Source organism: Syngnathus acus, chromosome 24 (genome assembly GCF_901709675.1).
Source record: "Syngnathus acus chromosome 24, fSynAcu1.2, whole genome shotgun sequence".
Classification (NCBI taxonomy): Eukaryota; Metazoa; Chordata; class Actinopteri; order Syngnathiformes; family Syngnathidae; genus Syngnathus; species Syngnathus acus.
Genome location: NC_051108.1, coordinates 552,274 through 571,110, shown reverse-complemented (window position 1 = coordinate 571,110; position 18,837 = coordinate 552,274). Strand labels below are relative to the sequence as shown.

Below are 18,837 nucleotides of genomic sequence, written 5' to 3'. Positions count from 1 at the left end.
CATTTTGTGCTTGAATGTAGGAAATAATACGTATCTTCCACCTATGAGAATTCTACATATATCTACAGAAAAAAACAGAAGATAGCAATGCAGTGGTAATACCGGATCGTGATATTTTTTGCAGTCGTTTCAGTTTATATGTAATTAACTCATGTGTTTTCCCCGTTCTGTTTTATTGCCACATTTTCAACATTTTAAATATATGCTTACCTTTATAAATAAATAAATAAAACTACTTTACCGTTAGTCATAAACTCCATGCACAACAAAGGAATAATGAATGAGAAAATCGTATTTATTTTACCATAGTTGAGTTACAAATAAAAAAAAACTCTAAATAAATATTGATTTGTATTTTTACGTATTAACAACGTCGCTAAAACCAAAATAAATAGACTAACAAAGCGATTGTGGGAATGCGGGCGTCCCTAATGAGGTGACCGTTGAATGAACTGTTTGCGTTCTCCTTGTGATCCAGGTTGGCGCATGCGCAACGAAGGGTGGAGCGCATCGATGACATCACGCGAGACTCATCAAGCAAGCAAGCAGGCAGGCAGGCAGGCAAGCGGCCAGTCAGTTAAAGCCAACTCGCCGTCACTCTCGGAGCCTCCCTCCCTCACTCCCTCGCTCACTCGCTCGCTGGGTCCCTCCAACTGTGTCCGTCGTACTTTTCCGACCCGCCCGGCGAGGAGAATGTTCAACAGGACGCGGTAAGAGAAGCTTTTTGCATTCTTTTCTTTTATCGACGGTTGTAAGTCGGTATTAGTGGAGGCTTTCGCTCCCTCCTCGCTCGGCGGTGACGTCCGTAGCCGGCGGTCAGTGCCGGCCGGCCGGCCGCCCAGCTTGTCTTGTCTTGTCTGGTGACTGCCGCACCTAGCACCGAGCTTCTTATCATGCGCTTTGCTTTGGATGTTTGTCCAAACAAAGGAGTGTTTTTGTTGTTCAATTGCTTGTCTGACTTTGGGACATCCCAGCCGAAGCTTCAAATGTTGAACTCTAGCTGCTTCCAAATCAAGGTGTCACCGTCTACTTCCTGGCAGCAAGTATCCTCATGTGACTTTTGATACAGTAAAAGAGCGCTGCTACTGTCAAGAGCATGCAACTGATGCATTTTGACGTCATCCACCCCCTACGTATCAATGGTTAAGAATTTATGCATGTTGAATTCAATAGTATGCACCTGTTGTTCTTGCAAACAATGGAAGCTAATGTGCAGGCGGCACTGTGCCCAAGATTTGGCGATGAACTGGGCTCTGCACCACCCGGACTATCGGTACTCTGATATTTTCCAGAATACTTCAAAGAAGTAGCAACAAAACTCTTTTCAAGCTAAAAAGATCATATTTTGAATGTTTACTAAAACCGTCACCAACAACCAGATGTTGTTTCAGCTAAAGTAGCACCAGTCGGAGTTTTCCCTGAAAGTTGATTAAAACAAAGTCACGGCAAACGGGATGAATATGAAAACAAAGATGGTAAAACTGATATTTGTGTGATGAATCCAATTGCATCAGGCGGGGTGGGTTTCTCCACAATCAGTCAGCCAGCCAGCCAGCCAGCCAGTCAGGCAGGCAGGCGGTTCTCAGCGAGCGCTGGCATTCCTCAGCATTCAAATGTTCTCAACGTTTTGTGCTGCATGGAGGGAGGCCAGGGCCTGTACATGCTTGTAGTGGGCCGCTGCCACCGCCGCCTTGTCAGGGAATCCTTGCTCCCTCCTACCTAGCTAGCTGCTCTACTTACTCGGCTCACTACGGTGGAGTGCTGTGCGGACGTCAATGTTTTCAGTGTAAACGCAGCCAAAGGCCTCTGCTCGTGTTTTGGCCACAGACATTTGCGTGTTTGCCTTGACCGTCAACTCCAGCTGCGTCCTCCCGATGAAAACTCAGCGAGGTCATAAAAAGACAATGACGAGCCACCCGCTGTAAAACAGTCATACAAAACGCCCAGATCAGCAATTCCTCGGCAGCGCTTTGGGAGAACTTAGCGTTTTGTACCTGTTCCTGCTCGTCAGTGCTCCTAAATGGACGAAGCGGGTTAATGGACTGAGAGCGTTCCAATTACAAAGAGTAGAAGGGGGGGTGCCTGTCCTTCACGGTTGGCCTGCATTCGGGGGGGATCCGATGAGCTCCTGTTCTCGGCCTTGTCACGGTCCCGTCTTGGTGCCTGATGGATGCCGAGGTCCTTCCACGGCAACAATCGGCCTGTTTTCGCCTCTTTTGTGCTTCATTTGGGCCGGACAATGGCTTCATTTGGCATCCCTCCTCTGTCCGGACAGCGTCTGTCACCATGGGGCGACCCCCCTCCTCCCACACTGCTCCCCCACCCTTCCGTCACCCTAGGCCCCCAGCCCCTCCGTGCCACACCCTGCCCCCAATCCGGCCCTCCGGCTTTGCACTTGTCCCTGTTGTTGGAACAGCTGGGCCCTTCGGCGATCGTTGTTGGTCACGCCCGACTGCCGAGTTGACATTCTGCACATTGGTGCCGAGCCGGAGACCTCATTGTTGCAAATGTTAACGCGCGAACGTCCGTCGTTAGAAGTCTTTTCCAGCCGAGCCGCTAGCTAGTTTAGGAAGTTGAATAGTCTGTCATATTTTGACAGCAGGAAAGTCAAAGTCAAAGTCTGCTTTATTGTCAATTTCTTCACATGCCAAGAGAAATCGAAATAACGTTCCCACTATCCCACGGTGACAAGACATAGTACACAATATACAAACAAGTAAACAACACAAAAAAATAAACACAACATGCGTTGTAAGAAGTAAAACTGGAGACCCTATAAAAAGCATCACTTGCAGCTCTTTGGAGTCTTTTCGTCTGCAGCCCTCGCCGCTCTGTAACTAGAACGAGAACTGGGTGACCCGACAAATTTGTTTCAGGCCCATCTGGATTCACCGCGGCCGAGTTCAGGTTTTTTTTTCCCTTCTGCTACAAACGCTTTTACGAAGTGAGACTGTTGTACGTGTCCGCGGGCGCCGTTGCCCCGCAGTAAAAGCAAGAGACGAAGGAGCCTTAAAAGATCACGCTGTGGCTTGAACAAAGGCAGCATCTGAGTCGGAGGATGGGAGGAGGCTTTTACGGGCCACGCGGGATTCATGTTTCAACACTCGCATGCCTGCTCTGGTGCTAATCGTCCGCTCCTGACACACCTGAAATTAGCAAGCGTCTGCGCATCTCCGGCTCCCTGTTTCACGCCGCCGCGTTGGTCTCATGCCAGACGCTCATCTCATGCAAATGTTGCCTGCAGGCCGCTACATGTACCGTAATAACAGGCAACGTGTCTCGGTTTGAAAGAAAGAGAAAAAAGAGCCTGCTCCCACAAGAAGCATGACGCTCCAAAATGTAGCAAACGTCATTTTCCATGTTCAGGTCACGGCGCTGTGACTAATTGCAAGTCAGTGCCAAAGTCATGGCAGCTGCCTAACAAGAGCAATTGAGGCGCGCCAGCTCCTTGAAAGGGTTAGGACGGGGTGCCGAGCGGCGTCTCGGCCCGTCGCAAAAGCCAAGCGTGCGTAACAGGAGCGGAAAGCGCCAGGCGGGTAGCCGTGCCAGAAAGAAGAGCGGCGTGCGGCGCGCTGCTCCCGACGTGCCGCCGCCGCGCCACCCTATCTAGCTCAAGTTGGGGCAAGTTTGCTCCTGGCGGGGAATTTTGTTGAGGCTACGTTGTCCTCCCTCCTTTTGCCGTCCACAACTTAAGTGATCTGACGCTTGTTACGTGCCACGGACGCCGCAGGGCACGCAGACAGTCAAGTCGATCCGGTTTTCTTGTTAACATAGCCAAACATCCGCCCGCCCGCGCCCGCCGCTCAGGTCCAGCTCGTGACACGTCCCACGAGCCTTGTTCTCAGGGCTCTACGGGTTGTCTTCCTTGCCTGTCTGTCCACTTTGCTGAACGTGGAGCGGCTCGTTTCCCCGCGCACTCGGTGCACTCGGCCTACTTCTGTCAGGATCGACAAGTTAATCCTCGGCCTTTCGACCCGCCAACTCTGTCAATCTGTTACGAGGCCGCTCGCCGCCGCTGAGGCCCTTTGGCGTGTCGTCGCTGCCGCAAATGCTGCCGCAAATGAGCAGGAGTGCAAACACTTTGACGGGACTCTTGTTGCCCTTGTGGAGCCTTCAAGTTGCGAGCGCACAGTAACTCTGTCAATGTTGACACAAAACGCCTTTCAAATTGCTCATAAAAGTTCATTTATTCAATCGCGTGTTCGCGAAACTGTCCCAAAAATAGAGTAGCCGTACCCCGTTATCAAGATGGTCACGCCGGTGATTTACGTCACTTCGTTTATTGACCATATACGGCGATCCAAACTTGTGGTTTTGCCCAACTTAGCTCCCTTTTCATGATTGCTCATATTATGGGATGTCGGCAGCGGTGAAATACTGCTCCAGGGGGTAATTACAAGCCAGGCCGAGGGCGGGAACCGATAGAAGCCGTTTAATTTGTGCCGGTTGGGGTCTCCTGCCGCATCGGTGGGATTTAGAAGAAACAGGTCCCGCCCTGAATCGCGTTCTTTGCTTTCCGGTCGCCCGGCTGGCCTCCACCGCGCCAGCAGTCAAAATGTATCACGCATTCCTCAACCGTCGCTCGCAATCGGGCCGAGTTAGTCTCAAAAAGTCGCCGGGGTCGAGATGTTTTAGATCAGATTGCAATCTGCCGTCCACACGGCGGCGTTTTCAGGGTCACCTCCAGTCCGCCGCCGCACCGATTTGCATGCTGGCTTGCCACCTGCCAACTTGTTTTGTCAACACGTGCGACGTGTTGTGCACAAAAACACGGCAGCAAAGTCTCCCGTGTCGTGCTTGTCAAAGTAACTCTGTCACGATTCTTCCAACATTTTCCATTCCCTGCCTGCCTGACTGCCCGGCCGGCCGGCCGGCGAATCTGATATTCAATGTGCAGCTGCGCTTTGGTTGTAGTTGCCGACACACTCCTGCCTCAGTTCACACCCAGCCTTTGTTTCTCCTCGTGCTGCTCTCCAAACAAACCCTTAAACAAGTTGTCCACAGGCCAGGGTGGAGACTGACTACGAGGGGGAGGGGAGGGGTGGGGGAGGATCCCAGATGGCTGCCATCCTCCCACAAACCGCATCCTATTAGAATGAGGGAGTGATGAAAATGGGCGTGGCCCAGAGCCGCTAACATCTGTGCCCGTATCCCGCCCCCCCACGCTGCATTCTGCAGAAGAACGAGACGAGCGAGGGGAGGGGATCTCTCCACGGCAGGCACAAGTTTTCGCTGGCCAGCTCGTCTCCCTTTTTTTTTTTTTTTTTCTCACTTGAGTTTCACCCGTCGGCAGATTCTGGAATACCTCCGGGATGGAAGCTGCAGCAGAACCCTCCGCCTGCATGGGTTAAACTCCTCGCAGATGGGGGGATTTTAAAAAAAAGACCCGGATAGGGTAAGACCGCTTGAACGAGCGAGCCAGCGCTCACAGGGGGCTGCCGGCGGCTGGCTCGGCGCTATCTGCCGCCTGGAATGCGCCTGGGGCTGCCCGGGACGGCCGTGGTCAAGGCACCTTTTATCACCAGTCCGTCTCCAATCTAAACCAGGGAGGCGGGAGGGAGATGGTGTATCATGTCGGCCAAATTAGCGGAGAACCGTGTTGCCGTAGAAAGGTCCAGGGGGGGCGGATGACAGCAGGCGCCGAACGACGGGAATGCCCCGTAATGACAAGGTTGGTGCGCGGCGGTCGCTGCAAACGTGCCTTGACGAATGGATGAAAAGAAAAGTCACCTTGAGCAAAGGGAGCTCTCCAGATGCTTCTCAGGTTGCACTTGCTCAGCATGGTGGCACGAACGCCGCCGCACTCCTTCTTTTTTTAACATTGGTCCACCTACATATCCCATTGGACGCGAGGGCCACGGGTGGCTTACCGAAAAAGAAAACACCCACCACAGCGTGCGCCGGTCGACCGGCAACTGCTCTGGTTGCCATAGCAACTGAAAGGGGGGCTGTGGAAGAGAGATTACCGTTCCAACAATGTAATCTGCTTTCTATTTTTTGTCAAAGAAACTGCGCAATGGGGTCGACTCCAACTCACCTGAGGACGACCAAGTGGATGGACGCGCTCCATCCGTAGCGGTGCTTAGATGGCGTATCGTGGAGACTAATGGATGGTCATAGTGCTCTTTGTTGGCAAGAGGTTTAGTTTCCTTTTAACTCAAGCCAAGGGTCACTTTTGTGTGTTTGCTCAAGACACACGGCTCCCCGTTCCCAAATAACACCAACGTGTCAGATGGCGGCAAATATTGTCAAGGGCTAGTACGATAGTTGCAGCAGCGCCCTAGGGGAAACGGAACAATGACGAAAATGCAGGCGCGTCCGAAAAACGACACCGTGATATTCCCGTGCAAAACGTATGGCCGTCTCCAGTTACTCGGCCACTTAACGCCTTACTCAGAAGGTTGTGGAATGCCCCCGCTGATGCACAAAAATGATTTCAAAAGGTGGCAGCATCGGAGAGCCCAGCTGGCCCGGACCCCCGCAGACGCGTCTTACGTACGACTTTGGCCCTCCGCCAGGCGCTGATATTAATCTCCTCTTAACCTGCCAGTCGGCATTTCTGTCGTGGCCCACTTATTTTCCAATCTGTATCCAAGTATTAACTGATCTCCAAAGCAGGAATGGGATACCTGCAGCTGGGGCACCTTTCCCCAAGTGCTTGGATGAAAGGGAGGTCACCGCCTGCCTCCGAGATCCATTCTGAACATTCCCCTTTTTCCACAAAGCTTCTCGTGTTGAAAATGGTGCCCTCGATCCTGCTAACCTTTGAGCATCTCGCCATTCCGTTTGTTGCAAATATGTAGGTTGGAATGGCATTAGCACCTACGCGGCGAGATGATGGGCAAATCGCGTCCAGTCTGATCCATCCCAAATCCCAAATCGGAAAAGAAGATTAAAGCTCCCGTGTAGCAGACGCCTTTGGGGCCCGTGTTTGCCGCTCGCAACATCCGCCGGCTGGTGCCCTTTCTTTCTCTGTAGAACCTCGCCGCACACGTCTCCCCCGTCTCTCGCTCTCCAGAGTTAACACAAAGTTTACTGCCGGCTTTAGCTAATGGAAAAGATGGGCAGCTTTGTGGACAAATATGGTCAGAGAAATGGTGGCGGCGAGCGAGCGAGCGAGAAGCGGCGCAGCTGCCGCCCGCCGAGTCCCCCGTTCGTCAAGGATGTGTCAAAACAAAGAAGCGCTTGGCCGCGCTTCCATGTGCGGCCCGTTTTTAGCAGCACCGTGCTCTCGCTACGCAACCGCTCGTCAGACAGATTGCTGCCGACTTGTGCGGCGGCGGCGTTGCTGCTCATCCCTGCGAGACGGAGCCAAGACGGTTGCTCACAAGCCAAGCCAAGCCAAGCCTCCCTCGGGCCTCGGGCAGGGAAAGTCCGCCTCCCGAGACAATGGCGACGATTGAGGCGGCCGCACGAGCTTACTCATCGCTCCGAGAGGCTTCACGGGACCTCTTTTTGTTCTCCGGGCCAAAACAGTGGAACCCGTGTAATGACAAAAAAGGGAGCGGCACAGTTGAACGGAAAGGAAAGAAATGAGTCAATGCTCAGGACGGCCGCCGTGTCTTTTTCAGAAGGCTCTGACGGAGGCCCAACCGTGAGGTGCCGGAGGCCGTGACCCCCGGAAGGAGCCCGGCCCGCCAGGGAGCGCCATGGCTCCCCGGAAGCGAGGCAGCGGCGGCGGCAACCGCGGCGCCGGCGGCCTCTCCTCCTTCTTCTTCTGCTGCTTCAACAACAGCGAGCACCCCGAGATCACCTACAGGCTGCGCGAAGACTTTGCCCCGCAGGCCATGGAGCCGGTGCTGCCCATGCCGGGCTATGACGAGCTGGACGGGATCTTCTCTGAGTTGGTGGTGAGCGAGCGTATCAAGTCTGTCTTCTCATTTTGTAGCTTGTGGAAACGAGTCCTTTCGAGTTCATTGTGTTTGGCAGCGTTCCAACTCCGGAACAGCCGCTTCTTGCTAGTTTAGCTCATCTTGTGAGTAACAAGGCCACGGTGCCATTCTTCCAATTTGGCTGCCCCCCCCACCCCTTTCCACTCCACTTTCTGTAAGCATGACATTTTTTGCACATCAATGGGCCTCATTCAGCGGCTCTTCATGTTCCAAGCGCTCCGCCGTCTAATTGCTTGTTTTTGTCCGCTGCCCTTTGTGAGCGCATAATTGAGCGTGACGACGGGAGAGGTTTCCCAGTCGCCGTGTTTGCCCAAAAGGAAACGGCCACGTGCTTTTTTTTGCCCTCGTGACCACACGCGAGCCTCGTGATGGAAGGCGTGCGTTTTGCAAAGCCTCGTGTGGCTCGGGGACGGACGGACGCACGCATGTTGCCTCCAGATGTCAACTTTTGTAATGATCTGGTTTTGTTTCTTTCTCCCATTGCGCAGGACGAGCTGGACCTCACCGAGAAGCACAGGGAAGCCATGTTTGCCCTGCCCGCTGAGAAAAAGTGGCAGATATACTGCAGCAAAAAGAAGGTAAAAAAAAAAAATCATTTCCATAAGGAAACGGGATGTGCGTCAAGCACGGCGCTGAATCATTCAACATCATTTGTGTCAATTCCAAATATTCATCTGAACTCCTTTGGTGATAAAAGCATCAATGGGGCCTTAAATCCGAGCGTGAGCCCTTGCTTCAAGCTGTCAAAACAGCAGTCGGCCCGTCGTGTATTTTCCCTACCTTCCGTCAAATGCTCGACCTGTTTTCAATTAGATGACGCCGACATCGGCGCGACCTCATCGGGGTTATTTTCTCAGGCTTCGCTGAGCTCCTCCCAAAAGGTCGCCGGCACTTTTCTGTGCTCGTGGAGAATGTCAGGCGGTGGGAGCCTTGACACAAAATCACCCGTCAGTAATCATGTTTTGACTTTACCCTCATTTTGATTTCATTTGAACTCACCGTGAAGCCTTTCGTGTGCGCTCTTTGTTGTCTACCGCCGTGTGATCTCAACCATCGGCTGGCTCGTGAGAAGAAAAAAGGGAAAAAAAGTATTCCGCCGTTTCTCACGCGTCCCAGATAAGCGGCCTCGTATCTGCAGCCCAAAATAGCTCCGCCCGCTTGACACGTTGGGAAATCAAACTCACCGCAGGAGTTTGTGCTACGTTTGCTGCCGGTGACACACGCGTCGATTACGCTGAGTCAGCTTCGAGGCCGAAGGGGAAGTCGCCGTGCGTGGCGAGGAACGGCCGGCCGGCCGGCCGTTGGGAGCAAACAGGAAAGGCCATCAAACACCAGCGTTTGGTTTTCTGTGGCGGTACCGCTCAGGTGTTCCATGTCGAGTCACACAACAGTCGGAAAAAGTGAATTATGCCCAAATACACTCCCTACTTCCTTTGCTAAGTGCAGAAATACGCCTGAGTTGTTACCGTCTGACCTCTCCAATGAAACATGAGAGAGAGAGAGAGAAAAAAAAAAAGCAAGTGTTCTGGAGCCTTCAGCTGCTCCATTAATGAACTCTCCAAGCTGCACTTGGCAAGTTGGCCGGTGGCTGGGTGGCTGGGGCGGCTCCCGACACCCCCCCCTGGCTGTCTGTCACTTCCTGCTGGACGACCGTGCCAAGAAAAAGCTTTATGAACTACCGCCCAATTAGTGTGCCCGGCTCGCAGCTTGCCGTGCGTTTAATAGGCGTGAAGTGGGGGGGGGTCTTTTAACGTGCCAGAGCGCCGAGTTGCCAGAGCGCCGAGTTGCCTTCACGGAGCGGACTCGGACGGCATTTTCCAAACGCGCCCGCCGAGGGATTAAAAATCAGCAGGAAGCCGAGCCGTGTCCTCAATCCACAGTTTGAATAGCCTGCGCTAATCTTTGGCCGCTTTCCTCAGGCAGCTGCGCTTCCAGCTGTGGAACTCCTCCAAAGGAACCGGGCCGGGCCGGCCGACTGAAACGCGGTTCCCACCGGACTGTCGTGGCTTCGTTACAAATTGTCGATTGTGTTTTCTAGGAACAAGAGGAGAACAAGAGTGCAACCAGTTGGCCAGAATATTACATCGATCAGCTCAATTCCATGGCAGCTGTAAGTCCCCCCACAAAATTGTGACTGCTTGGGCTTCTTTCCTTCCTTGTTGTGATATTATTCTTCAAAAAGCATCTTGAGTGATGTCATCAAATGATGTTTGTGGCACAGCGCAAGACGCTCCTGGCCCTGGAGAAGGAAGACGGGGAGGAGAGGAACAAAACCGTGGAGAGCTTGAAGACCGCCCTCAGGACTCAACCTATGAGGTGACGCCACCTCGGCGCTCGCGTTGGTGTGTTGAGAGCTAACTGTGAATACGCGGAAAGGTTTGTGACGCGCTTCATCGACCTGGACGGCCTGACGTGCATCCTCAACTTCCTGAAGAGCATGGACTACGAGACCACCGAGTCGCAGATCCACACCTCGCTGATCGGCTGCATCAAGGGGCTGATGAACAATTCTCAGGGTCGTGCCCACGTGCTCTCGCACGCCCAGAGCATCAACATCATCGCCCAGAGCCTGGCCACCGACAACGTCAAGACCAAGGTGGCCGTGCTGGAGATCATGGGCGCCGTCTGCCTGGTGCCCGGCGGCCACAGGAAGATCCTGGAGGCCATGCTGCACTACCAGCGCTTTGCCTGCGAGAGGACGCGCTTTCAGGTGCCCGCAAACCGCTTTGCCCAGAAACATTGTGTTCCACCCCTGACGTGACCTTTGCCCCCAGACGCTGATCAATGACCTGGACCGCAGCACGGGGCGCTACAGAGATGAGGTCAACCTGAAAACGGCCATCATGTCCTTCATAAATGCTGTACTGAGTCAAGGCGCGGGAGAGGTAAGTGCGTGCGTGCCTGGCTGCCTGCCTGCCTGCCTGCGTGCGCCGAGTCCAAACTTTTATTCTTCCAGACAAGCCTGGAGTTCCGCATCCACCTGCGATACGAGTTTCTGATGCTGGGGATCCAACCGGTGATCGATAAGCTGCGTTCTCATGAGAACTCCACCTTAGACAGGTGAGAAATTGCTTGTGAATGTTTCACGCAAGAAGGGAAATGAAAACATCGGGGCGGTTTACATCTCCTCGCAGGCATCTGGACTACTTTGAGATGCTGCGGAACGACGACGAGCTGGCTCTGTCGAAGCGTTTTGAGTCGGTGAGCAGACGGGGCGAGACGGACGGCCTTCGTCGGCCAACAATTAGCCATTTAGCCACTCGTCTGTTTGTCGTCCGCTCGCAGGTACACATCGACACCAAAAGTGCCACCCAAGTGTTTGAGCTCATCCGCAAGAAGATGAACCACACCGACGCATTCCCGCACTTTATGTCCGTCCTCCATCACTGCCTCCTCATGCCACGTGAGGGCTCGCCGCACAGTCGGAGCTCATTTGGTTGTCAAAACAACAACAACAACAACAACAACAACAAGCCTCCTCGTGTGCGCAGACAAGAGGAGCGGCAACACGGTGCAGTACTGGCTGCTACTGGATCGCATCGTCCAGCAGATGGTGCTGCAGAACGACAAGGGCCACGATCCCGACGTCACGCCACTGGAGAATTTCAATGTGAAAAATGTCGTGCGCATGTGAGTCCAGCCTCAACCGCAAGTGGCCCACTATGACCTCATCGGAAAATCGACTTTTTTTTTGTGATGACGTGTCGCTAAAACGATGCGGTCTGGTTCAGGTTGGTCAACGAGAACGAGGTGAAGCAGTGGAAGGAGCAAGCGGAAAAGATGCGCAAAGGTGAGCGCGGCCGGCGCCGGCCGTCTGCGGCCGCCGCGCTCACGGCCCGCTTTTGCCCCGTCCAGAGCACCACGAGCTGCAGCAGAAGTTGGAGAAGAAGGAGCGCGAATGCGACGCCAAGACGCAGGAGAAGGAGGACATGATGCAGACGCTCAACAAGATGAAGGAGAAGCTGGAGAAGGAGAGCGGCGAGCACAGGAACGTCAAGCAGCAAGTGGCCGAGCTCAGCGCGCGCCTGCACGAGCTCAGCGCCGTACGTCCCGAGCCCGCTTCCTCAACGTGTGCGCTGGCGCCTTTAATCCGACGCACATTTCCTCCCTGCAGAGACAAGTCACCGTGGTTCCAGGCGGCGCCCCCGGGGGCCCGGCGCCACCCCCGCCCGTGCCGTCCTTCTCCGGCCTGCGCCCGCCGCCTCCGGGCGGCGCCATGGTTCCGCCGCCACCCCCTCCTCCCCCGCCGGGCGGCCCCCCGCCAGGGCCGGGTCGCCCGCCCGGGGCAGGCATCCCCCTGCCGCCCGGGGCCCCGCTGGGACCCTCGATGCAGAAGAAGAAGAACATCCCGCAGCCGTGCAACCCGCTCAAATCCTTCAACTGGTCCAAGTTGGCCGAGGTGAGGAACGTCGGCCACTTTTGCGCTCCGACGACCACCACCACGACGTGTCTCTCTCGTCTGTCGCTCAGAACAAACTGGAAGGCACCGTTTGGATGGATGTGGACGACGCCAGGGTTTTCAAAATTCTGGATCTGGAGGACATCGAGAAGACCTTTTCGGCCTATCAGAGACAGCAGGTATGGTTCGGGCCCTGTATTTCGGGGGACTGGAAATGAGCTGAAAAGTTTGGCTCCACAGGAAGAACGCGTGCGCACAGAACCGAGGAGAATTTTGGGATCCGAGCCCGTTCACGTCTTTTGGCCAAAACAAGAATATGATTGGCTTTTGCTCTTTTGCCTTGCGTGTGTGCATGCGTGTTGCGGCCGGCCGGCCGGCTGGGCGGGCTGCCATCACGTAACTTGCCTGACTCATTCTAACGACCGCTTCTGCGTCTCCCCCTGCTTCCCGGCTGCCCTTTAGGACTTCTTTACCATCAATAACAGCAAACAGGTGAGTGAGTGAGTGAGCAGAGTTGCTGCTCTTTTTAGGCCCTTGCCGATTTCTTATGTCCACCTCACGCTCTGCTCCGATGTTTGCCGCGCGCCATATCGGCAAGACGTGTCCGTACTGTCTGTCGCGCTGTCTTGACCTTTCCTGTGCGACGTTTATTTTTGCTGTTGCGTGGACAGCGTGTTTGCGTGTGTGAGCGAGCGACAGACAGCCAGTCACTAAAAGGGCACGTTTGCCTCGCAGAAAGAGGCCGAGGACGACGCGCTGGGCTCCAAAAAGGTGAGGGAGCTGTCGGTGATTGACGGCCGGCGAGCGCAAAACTGCAACATCCTCCTGTCCAGGTAGCGCCGCAGTCGCTCGCTCGCGCGACGCTCGACTTGCCGCTAATGTGTCTTGTGCTGCAGGCTCAAGCTGTCCAATGAGGAAATCAAGAGGGCCATCCTCACCATGGACGAGCAGGAGGACCTTCCCAAAGACATGCTGGAGCAGGTGCCGCAACGGACCTTATTTCATCTGCTGGAATGGAATGCAGACAACTGGACCTTGACCCCTTTGTGGCCTTTCAGCTGCTGAAATTTGTGCCGGAGAAGAGCGACGTGGACCTCCTGGAGGAGCACAAGCACGAGCTGGACCGCATGGCCAAACCCGACCGCTTCCTCTACGAGATGAGCAGGTGCGTTTGGTCGCTTGCAAGGGACAAAAACAAAAGGAGCCAGCCCCGCCCGCTTTGTCGCTTCTCCCAACTTTTCCCCACTCAAGCCTGTTTTAATCCCGCCCGTCCAGAATAAACCACTACCAGCAGAGACTGCAGTCTTTGTACTTCAAAAAGAAGTTTACCGAGCGGATAGCGGAGATCAAGCCCAAAGTTGAAGGTGAGCGAGCGAGCGAGCGGCTTCTGGCTTCTGGCTTTGAAAGCCGCCGTTGTTTGCGTCGTCTTCCGCAGCTCTGACGAAGGCTTCCAAAGAGGTCCTGCACAGCAGAAACCTGAAGCAGCTGCTGGAGGTGGTGCTGGCCTTCGGCAACTACATGAACAAGGGCCAGCGGGGCAACGCTTACGGCTTTAAGGTGTCCTCGCTCAACAAGATCGCCGACACCAAATCCAGCATCGACAAGTGAGAGGCGGCGCCAGCCAGTGACCGCCACGTCCCGTCGTGCGCTTACTTACCGCCCGCCCGCCCGCCGCTCGCTTCCCTCTTGCCAGGAACATCAATCTTTTGCACTACCTGATCACCATCCTGGAGAAGAAATACCCCAAAGTGCTCAAGTTTCACGGTGACCTGCCGAGTGTCCCCGAAGCAGCCAAAGTCAAGTAGGTGGACTTTTCTGTGGCCGACAAGCGGCGTGGCGTGACGTGACGTGGCGTGACGTGACGTGACGTGACGTGACGCTCACCGAATGCTTGCTTTTGCTTGCAGCATGACCGAGCTGGAGAAAGACGTGGGCAACTTGCGCGGCGGCCTGAAGAGCGTGGAGAGCGTACGTGGCCCACAAATGTTTCGGTCTCGGTCACTCTTTGTCGGGCGCCTGACTAAAGCTTGGTCTGGTTTTTTGTTCCCTCCGCACGCCAGGAGCTGGACTACCAGAAGAAGCGAGCGCAGGAGCCAGGTGACAAGTTTGTGTCTGTGGTCAGCCAGTTCATCACCGTGGCCAGCTTCAGCTTCTCGGATGTGGAGGACTCGCTGACGGAGGCCAAAGACTTGGTAAGGCTGACGGGAATTACCGTGCGGGGAGAGAGCGGGCGGGCGAGCGAGCGCGTTGACGCCACAGCTGCATCGCAAACACCAAAGAGCAATTTTAACAAGAGTCGGTCGGGCCTCCATTAGGCTTTTACAAGAGGAAACCTGAGCATGTTGTTGGGCTGACGCCGCTTTATTGGCATTTTTTTTTCCTGTTTCTGCTCATGCTTGCTGTTGTGGGGTGACAAGCGTTTACATGGGGAAAGCTTTCCGACTCAAACGTTGCACAGTTCCAGCAAAACCTGCTCCCTCGGCTCGGCACGGCACGTCCTGCCTTCTTGTTAACCTGCTGTGAAAAGTAGTCGCCTCCGTTTGGACTCTGGTCTGGGCTGTAATCAGCCGCCGGTCAAGCTGTGAGCCGGCGTGGCTTTCAAAGCGTTCTCATTTCAAAGAACCGGCTCCCTAACGAGTCTTCCGTAAAGCGGCCACTAATCGCCGAGGGGCCCTTCTCCCACTTCCTCCCGCAGTTTGCGAAGGCCGTAAAGCACTTTGGCGAGGACGCCGGCAAGATGCAGCCCGACGAGTTCTTCGGCATCTTCGACCAGTTCTTGCAGTCGTTCGGCGAGGCGCAGCAGGAGAATGACAACATGCGGCGGCGCAAGGAGGAAGAGGAGCGTAGGGCTAAAATGGAGGCTCAGGTAACGACCGCCCGCGCACGCCCTGTCGAGCCACCGCGCTTCCGCGTTTGGCTTTGCTGACGTCGGGTTGCCGTGCAGCTCAAAGAGCAGCGGGAGAAGGAGCGCAAGGCGCGCAAGGCTAAGGCCAACGGCGAGGACGACGGCGGCGGAGAGTTTGACGACCTGGTGTCGGCGCTGCGCTCGGGCGAGGTCTTCGACAAGGACTTGTCCAAGATGAAGCGCAACCGCAAGCGCATCAACAGCCAGAACTCGGACGGCGGGCGCGAACGACCCGTCACAAAGCTCAACATGTAGGAGGTTGTTCTCCGCACACCTTCCAGGTTTTCCCTCGCTTTTGTTTTGATTTCATGACTAACTAACGAAGACGCCTTTTGACAGGATCCGTCAAGTTGGGTTTTTTTTTTGCTACGTATGAACCCTTCCTCCAAACAGGTTGAAGATCCTCTTAAAGACTCCAAACGCGAGGCCATTTTGTACAAAGTTGGTGAGTGGAAACTCAAGTTGAACTTTTTTCCCCTCGTCAGAGCTTTAACCGCAAGCAAAGGTCGCTGAGAAGCAGCTTTTTTTTTTTTTTTTTGACACGTGTGCAGCATTTCTATAAGTAACATCAGATCACTGTTTAAGAGCTGGCCTTAACTGTTTATAATTTTCACGTCAAGTCGGTACTTTTCCAGGCCTGGGCCTAAAATGTCCAAGCAATTTTGAGCGTGGACACTTGTGTATGTCCTCGATGACATACGGTATATGTGTTTAAAAAAAACACGCAAGGTTAAAAAGGTGACGTGCTTGTTCCACTTGCACATATCAAGCTGTAGTTCCAATGCTAAAATGCCATTAAAAATATACCGAAACAACCAATCTTTGTGCTTTTATTCATTGAATAGAAAACATACGAGACACTCGATGGAGTTAGAGCTCCATCTTGCGGGTCAGAAGGTCAACATGCGCCGCTACGTCACGGCTGTATTTGAACCAATGCGACGTGTGGCAAGCCAGGCTAGCTCACTTGAGCAGAAAGCCACCGTTCAGCTGATCCGCCGCCTCCTGCACAAAACAAGACGCTCCCGTGTAAAAAGCTCTGCCGGCCACCTCCACCACCACCGCCTTGAAGTCGCCGCACGTGGTCTCCTGCACAAGTTGAAGACACGGGCTCAGCAAACGTCCACCACGGCGGCCGGCCGGCCAGTCGGTCGGTCGGTTAGGCAGGTACCTCCACGGCTTTGCCGGTGAACTGCGATCCCGTGGCGCCGCTCTGGAACGTCCTTGACTGGTTCAACCGGATCTGACCTTTGTGGTACTGGAGGGCCACTCGCGCCGTCACCCCGGATCCGGTTGGGCTGCGGTCCACCTTCAACCGGCGAAAGTAAGTAGCATGCCCTCAGTATGTTTGCTTAAGTTAAGTCCCAATGGAGGCAAGTTGCACTGATTTGTCAGTAGGTGACCTGCGCTTCGGCAAACACGCAGACATTGGCGGTGGCGTCGGAGGAGAACTCATCTTTGCCGTCGGTGAGGATGGTGCCGTACAGGAAGGCCAGGTCGTCGCTCACCGGGTGGCGCAGCTTCACCTGGGAGGAGGAACAAGATGCTGTTAATCAACATGTCTTTTTACACTTGTTGAGATTTTTGAAGCATTTTGACAGCGTACATGATCATTACACACTTCATCAACAAGATTGATCATTTGGACCCAGTCCAGTCCAGCCCCAGCCCCAGCCCCAGGCAGCCCAGCCAGCCAGCCAGCCAGCCCAGCCTTCCATGACCTCGTACCTGCGATTTGACAGCTTTGGTAACGGCCGTGGCAGCGTCCACTAGATGTCTGGTCCGGGACTCCCTCACATCCAGGTCAAAGCGTCGCGCATCCACAAAGGCGTAAAAGGCTCCTCCGTAACTGATGTCCACCGTGACGTCGCCAAAGCCTTCCACTGCCACCGTCACGTCTGCCAGAATCAATTTTTTTAATTTGCCTAAAAATTGGTCGGTTAGAATAGACATTAAAAAAAGTCCTTATTTGGAAAAGAAATGGTATATATACCGGTGGCAAAGACAAAGGCCGGCACGCTGAGGAACCTCACCGCGCCCGTTTTGCCTTCGTCGGCGTACTCGACGAAGGCCCTGACCAGCCCGCACGGGCAGTGGATGTTGACGGGCGTCTCGGGTGAGCGCGGCTCCTTGGCCAGGCCGTAATCGACGGCAAAGCGTCCCAGGGCCACTACGGCGTGGCCGCACATGGTGCTGTAGCCCTCGTTGTGCATGAACAAGACGCCCAGGTGGGCGTCGGGCAACTCGCTGGCCACCAGCAAGGCGCCGTACATGTCGTAGTGACCCCGAGGCTCCAGCATCAGCACTCGCCGCAGGTGGTCCAGGTGCTCCCGCACGTAACGCCGCTTGGACAGCAACGTTTGGCCTTTGACCTCCGGGTAGCCGCTCACGATGATGCGGAGAGGCTCGCCGCCCGTGTGCATGTCCACCACCGACAGCTTGGCGCCCTCGTGTGGCGGAAGTCGAACATCCATCGCTGCCCTGTGCAGCAAAGCTAACATTTCATATTGATTTTGTCCGCAAAGGTAACCTGGTTATATTGGTTTTGTCCGCAGATTTGTGCAGTTTATGCCATTGTTGTCACATAATAACCGATTTGACTGATTGTTGTTTGCTTTAACGCGTTGTTCCTCAAGACATTTCACATCGAAGTGACACTTTGGCTTTCAACTATGCAATCGCAAACCAAACAAATTAAACTCCGTCTTGAGAACTAACTCAAGAGTGAAAACATCAAATATTCACGTTTACCTGCTCGACTAAACGTTCTTCTTCAATGCCACTTTTTCTTCGTTGGTTTCTGCCACTGTGGCATAGACGATTCGTTCAAAAGAACGATTTTATTTTTCAGTGAATGAGAGTGAACGAATCACTTCCTGTCACTTTTTGCAGTTCATATGACTTCAACCAGTAGGTGTCGGTAACGCGCATTGAAGCTGGTGCCACCCCGTCGTAACACAAAACGAAGAAGAAAATGACGTCACTTCCTGTTCACGAACGAGTCGCGAATTGCATTTCCCGCTCACCAACTGAACAGATCTGGGAGTGAGTGAGTGAGTGAGTGATTTGCATTTCCAGTTCATCGCGAGAACGGATCAGTACGAATCCTGATTTTCCCGTTCGCGAACGAGGCAATTGGGCAACTGTAGTGATGTGCATTCCAGTTCTTCGGCTAACTTGATTGCATAAAGGGATGCGCCGTTGTGCAAAAACGGGGAGATTATGCTTCTCTTTGGGTAATCTTGATTTTATAAATGAAAATGATCGTGAGCAGCAGCGGAGCCCCATTTCAACCCCTTACACTGAGTGCCAAGCAGGGAAGAAATGGATACCATTTTTATAGTCTCCGGTATGACCCGGCCGGGGTTTGAACCCACAACCTACCAGTCTCAGGGCGGACACTCTACCACTAGGCCGCTGAGCTGGTAAACACTATTGCATAGTGGTACCACTTGATAGACACTTCAATAGGTACACCACGAGGTAAAAAAAAAGAATAAACAAAGTGTGGCGAACGATTTGGTGAACTATTCTTTTGAACAAATATTTTGAGTGAACCGATTCTAAAGATTCAGTTCACTTAAAAGAACTGGAATGCACATCACTACTATGGCAGTTGGCGATTCAGTTTAGAGGCGCTT

At 54.0% G+C, this 18,837-nt stretch overlaps 2 protein-coding genes across 5 annotated transcripts; one reads left to right on the top strand and one right to left on the bottom strand.

Moving 5' to 3' along the window:
• Positions 1–556: 556 nt before the first annotated feature.
• On the top strand, positions 557–16,011 carry LOC119118130 (disheveled-associated activator of morphogenesis 1-like). 4 transcript variants are annotated; one of them, XM_037244910.1, is made up of 26 exons: positions 557–710; positions 7,572–7,850; positions 8,381–8,470; positions 9,931–10,002; positions 10,114–10,208; positions 10,269–10,602; positions 10,667–10,777; positions 10,849–10,952; positions 11,027–11,093; positions 11,178–11,295; positions 11,384–11,522; positions 11,624–11,682; positions 11,748–11,935; positions 12,007–12,291; positions 12,363–12,470; positions 12,754–12,783; positions 13,027–13,124; positions 13,188–13,272; positions 13,350–13,456; positions 13,567–13,655; positions 13,727–13,895; positions 13,985–14,092; positions 14,199–14,259; positions 14,352–14,483; positions 14,987–15,157; positions 15,236–16,011. In XM_037244910.1, exons 2-26 carry the CDS (start codon positions 7,650–7,652, stop codon positions 15,449–15,451), a joined length of 3,237 nt encoding a protein of 1,078 aa, XP_037100805.1. In that variant the 5' UTR covers positions 557–710; positions 7,572–7,649; the 3' UTR covers positions 15,452–16,011. The 4 variants fall into 4 exon arrangements, with proteins under 4 accessions (XP_037100805.1, XP_037100808.1, XP_037100806.1 ...); XM_037244911.1 differs by having other exon boundaries at positions 559–710; positions 7,575–7,850; XM_037244912.1 differs by lacking the exon at positions 557–710 and adding an exon at positions 5,245–5,395.
• On the bottom strand, positions 15,750–18,022 carry LOC119118134 (trans-L-3-hydroxyproline dehydratase). Its single transcript, XM_037244916.1, has 6 exons — positions 17,948–18,022; positions 17,190–17,677; positions 16,925–17,094; positions 16,600–16,722; positions 16,368–16,505; positions 15,750–16,285 (listed from the first exon to the last, which is right to left on the bottom strand). Exons 2-6 carry the CDS (start codon positions 17,668–17,670, stop codon positions 16,160–16,162), a joined length of 1,038 nt encoding a protein of 345 aa, XP_037100811.1. The 5' UTR covers positions 17,671–17,677; positions 17,948–18,022; the 3' UTR covers positions 15,750–16,159.
• Between the last annotated feature and the right edge of the window lie 815 nt (positions 18,023–18,837).

Coding starts and splice junctions, on each gene's coding strand:
- LOC119118130 (XM_037244910.1), top strand. CDS start 7,650: ATGGCTCCCCGGAAGCGAGGCAGCGGCGGCGGCAACCGCGGCGCCGGC. Junction 7,851..8,380: donor GGATCTTCTCTGAGTTGGTG/GTGAGCGAGCGT, acceptor CCCATTGCGCAG/GACGAGCTGGACCTCACCGA. Junction 8,471..9,930: donor TATACTGCAGCAAAAAGAAG/GTAAAAAAAAAA, acceptor TGTGTTTTCTAG/GAACAAGAGGAGAACAAGAG.
- LOC119118134 (XM_037244916.1), bottom strand. CDS start 17,670: ATGGATGTTCGACTTCCGCCACACGAGGGCGCCAAGCTGTCGGTGGTG. Junction 17,095..17,189: donor GGCCTTTGTCTTTGCCACCG/GTATATATACCA, acceptor TGATTCTGGCAG/ACGTGACGGTGGCAGTGGAA. Junction 16,723..16,924: donor CCAAAGCTGTCAAATCGCAG/GTACGAGGTCAT, acceptor TCCTCCTCCCAG/GTGAAGCTGCGCCACCCGGT.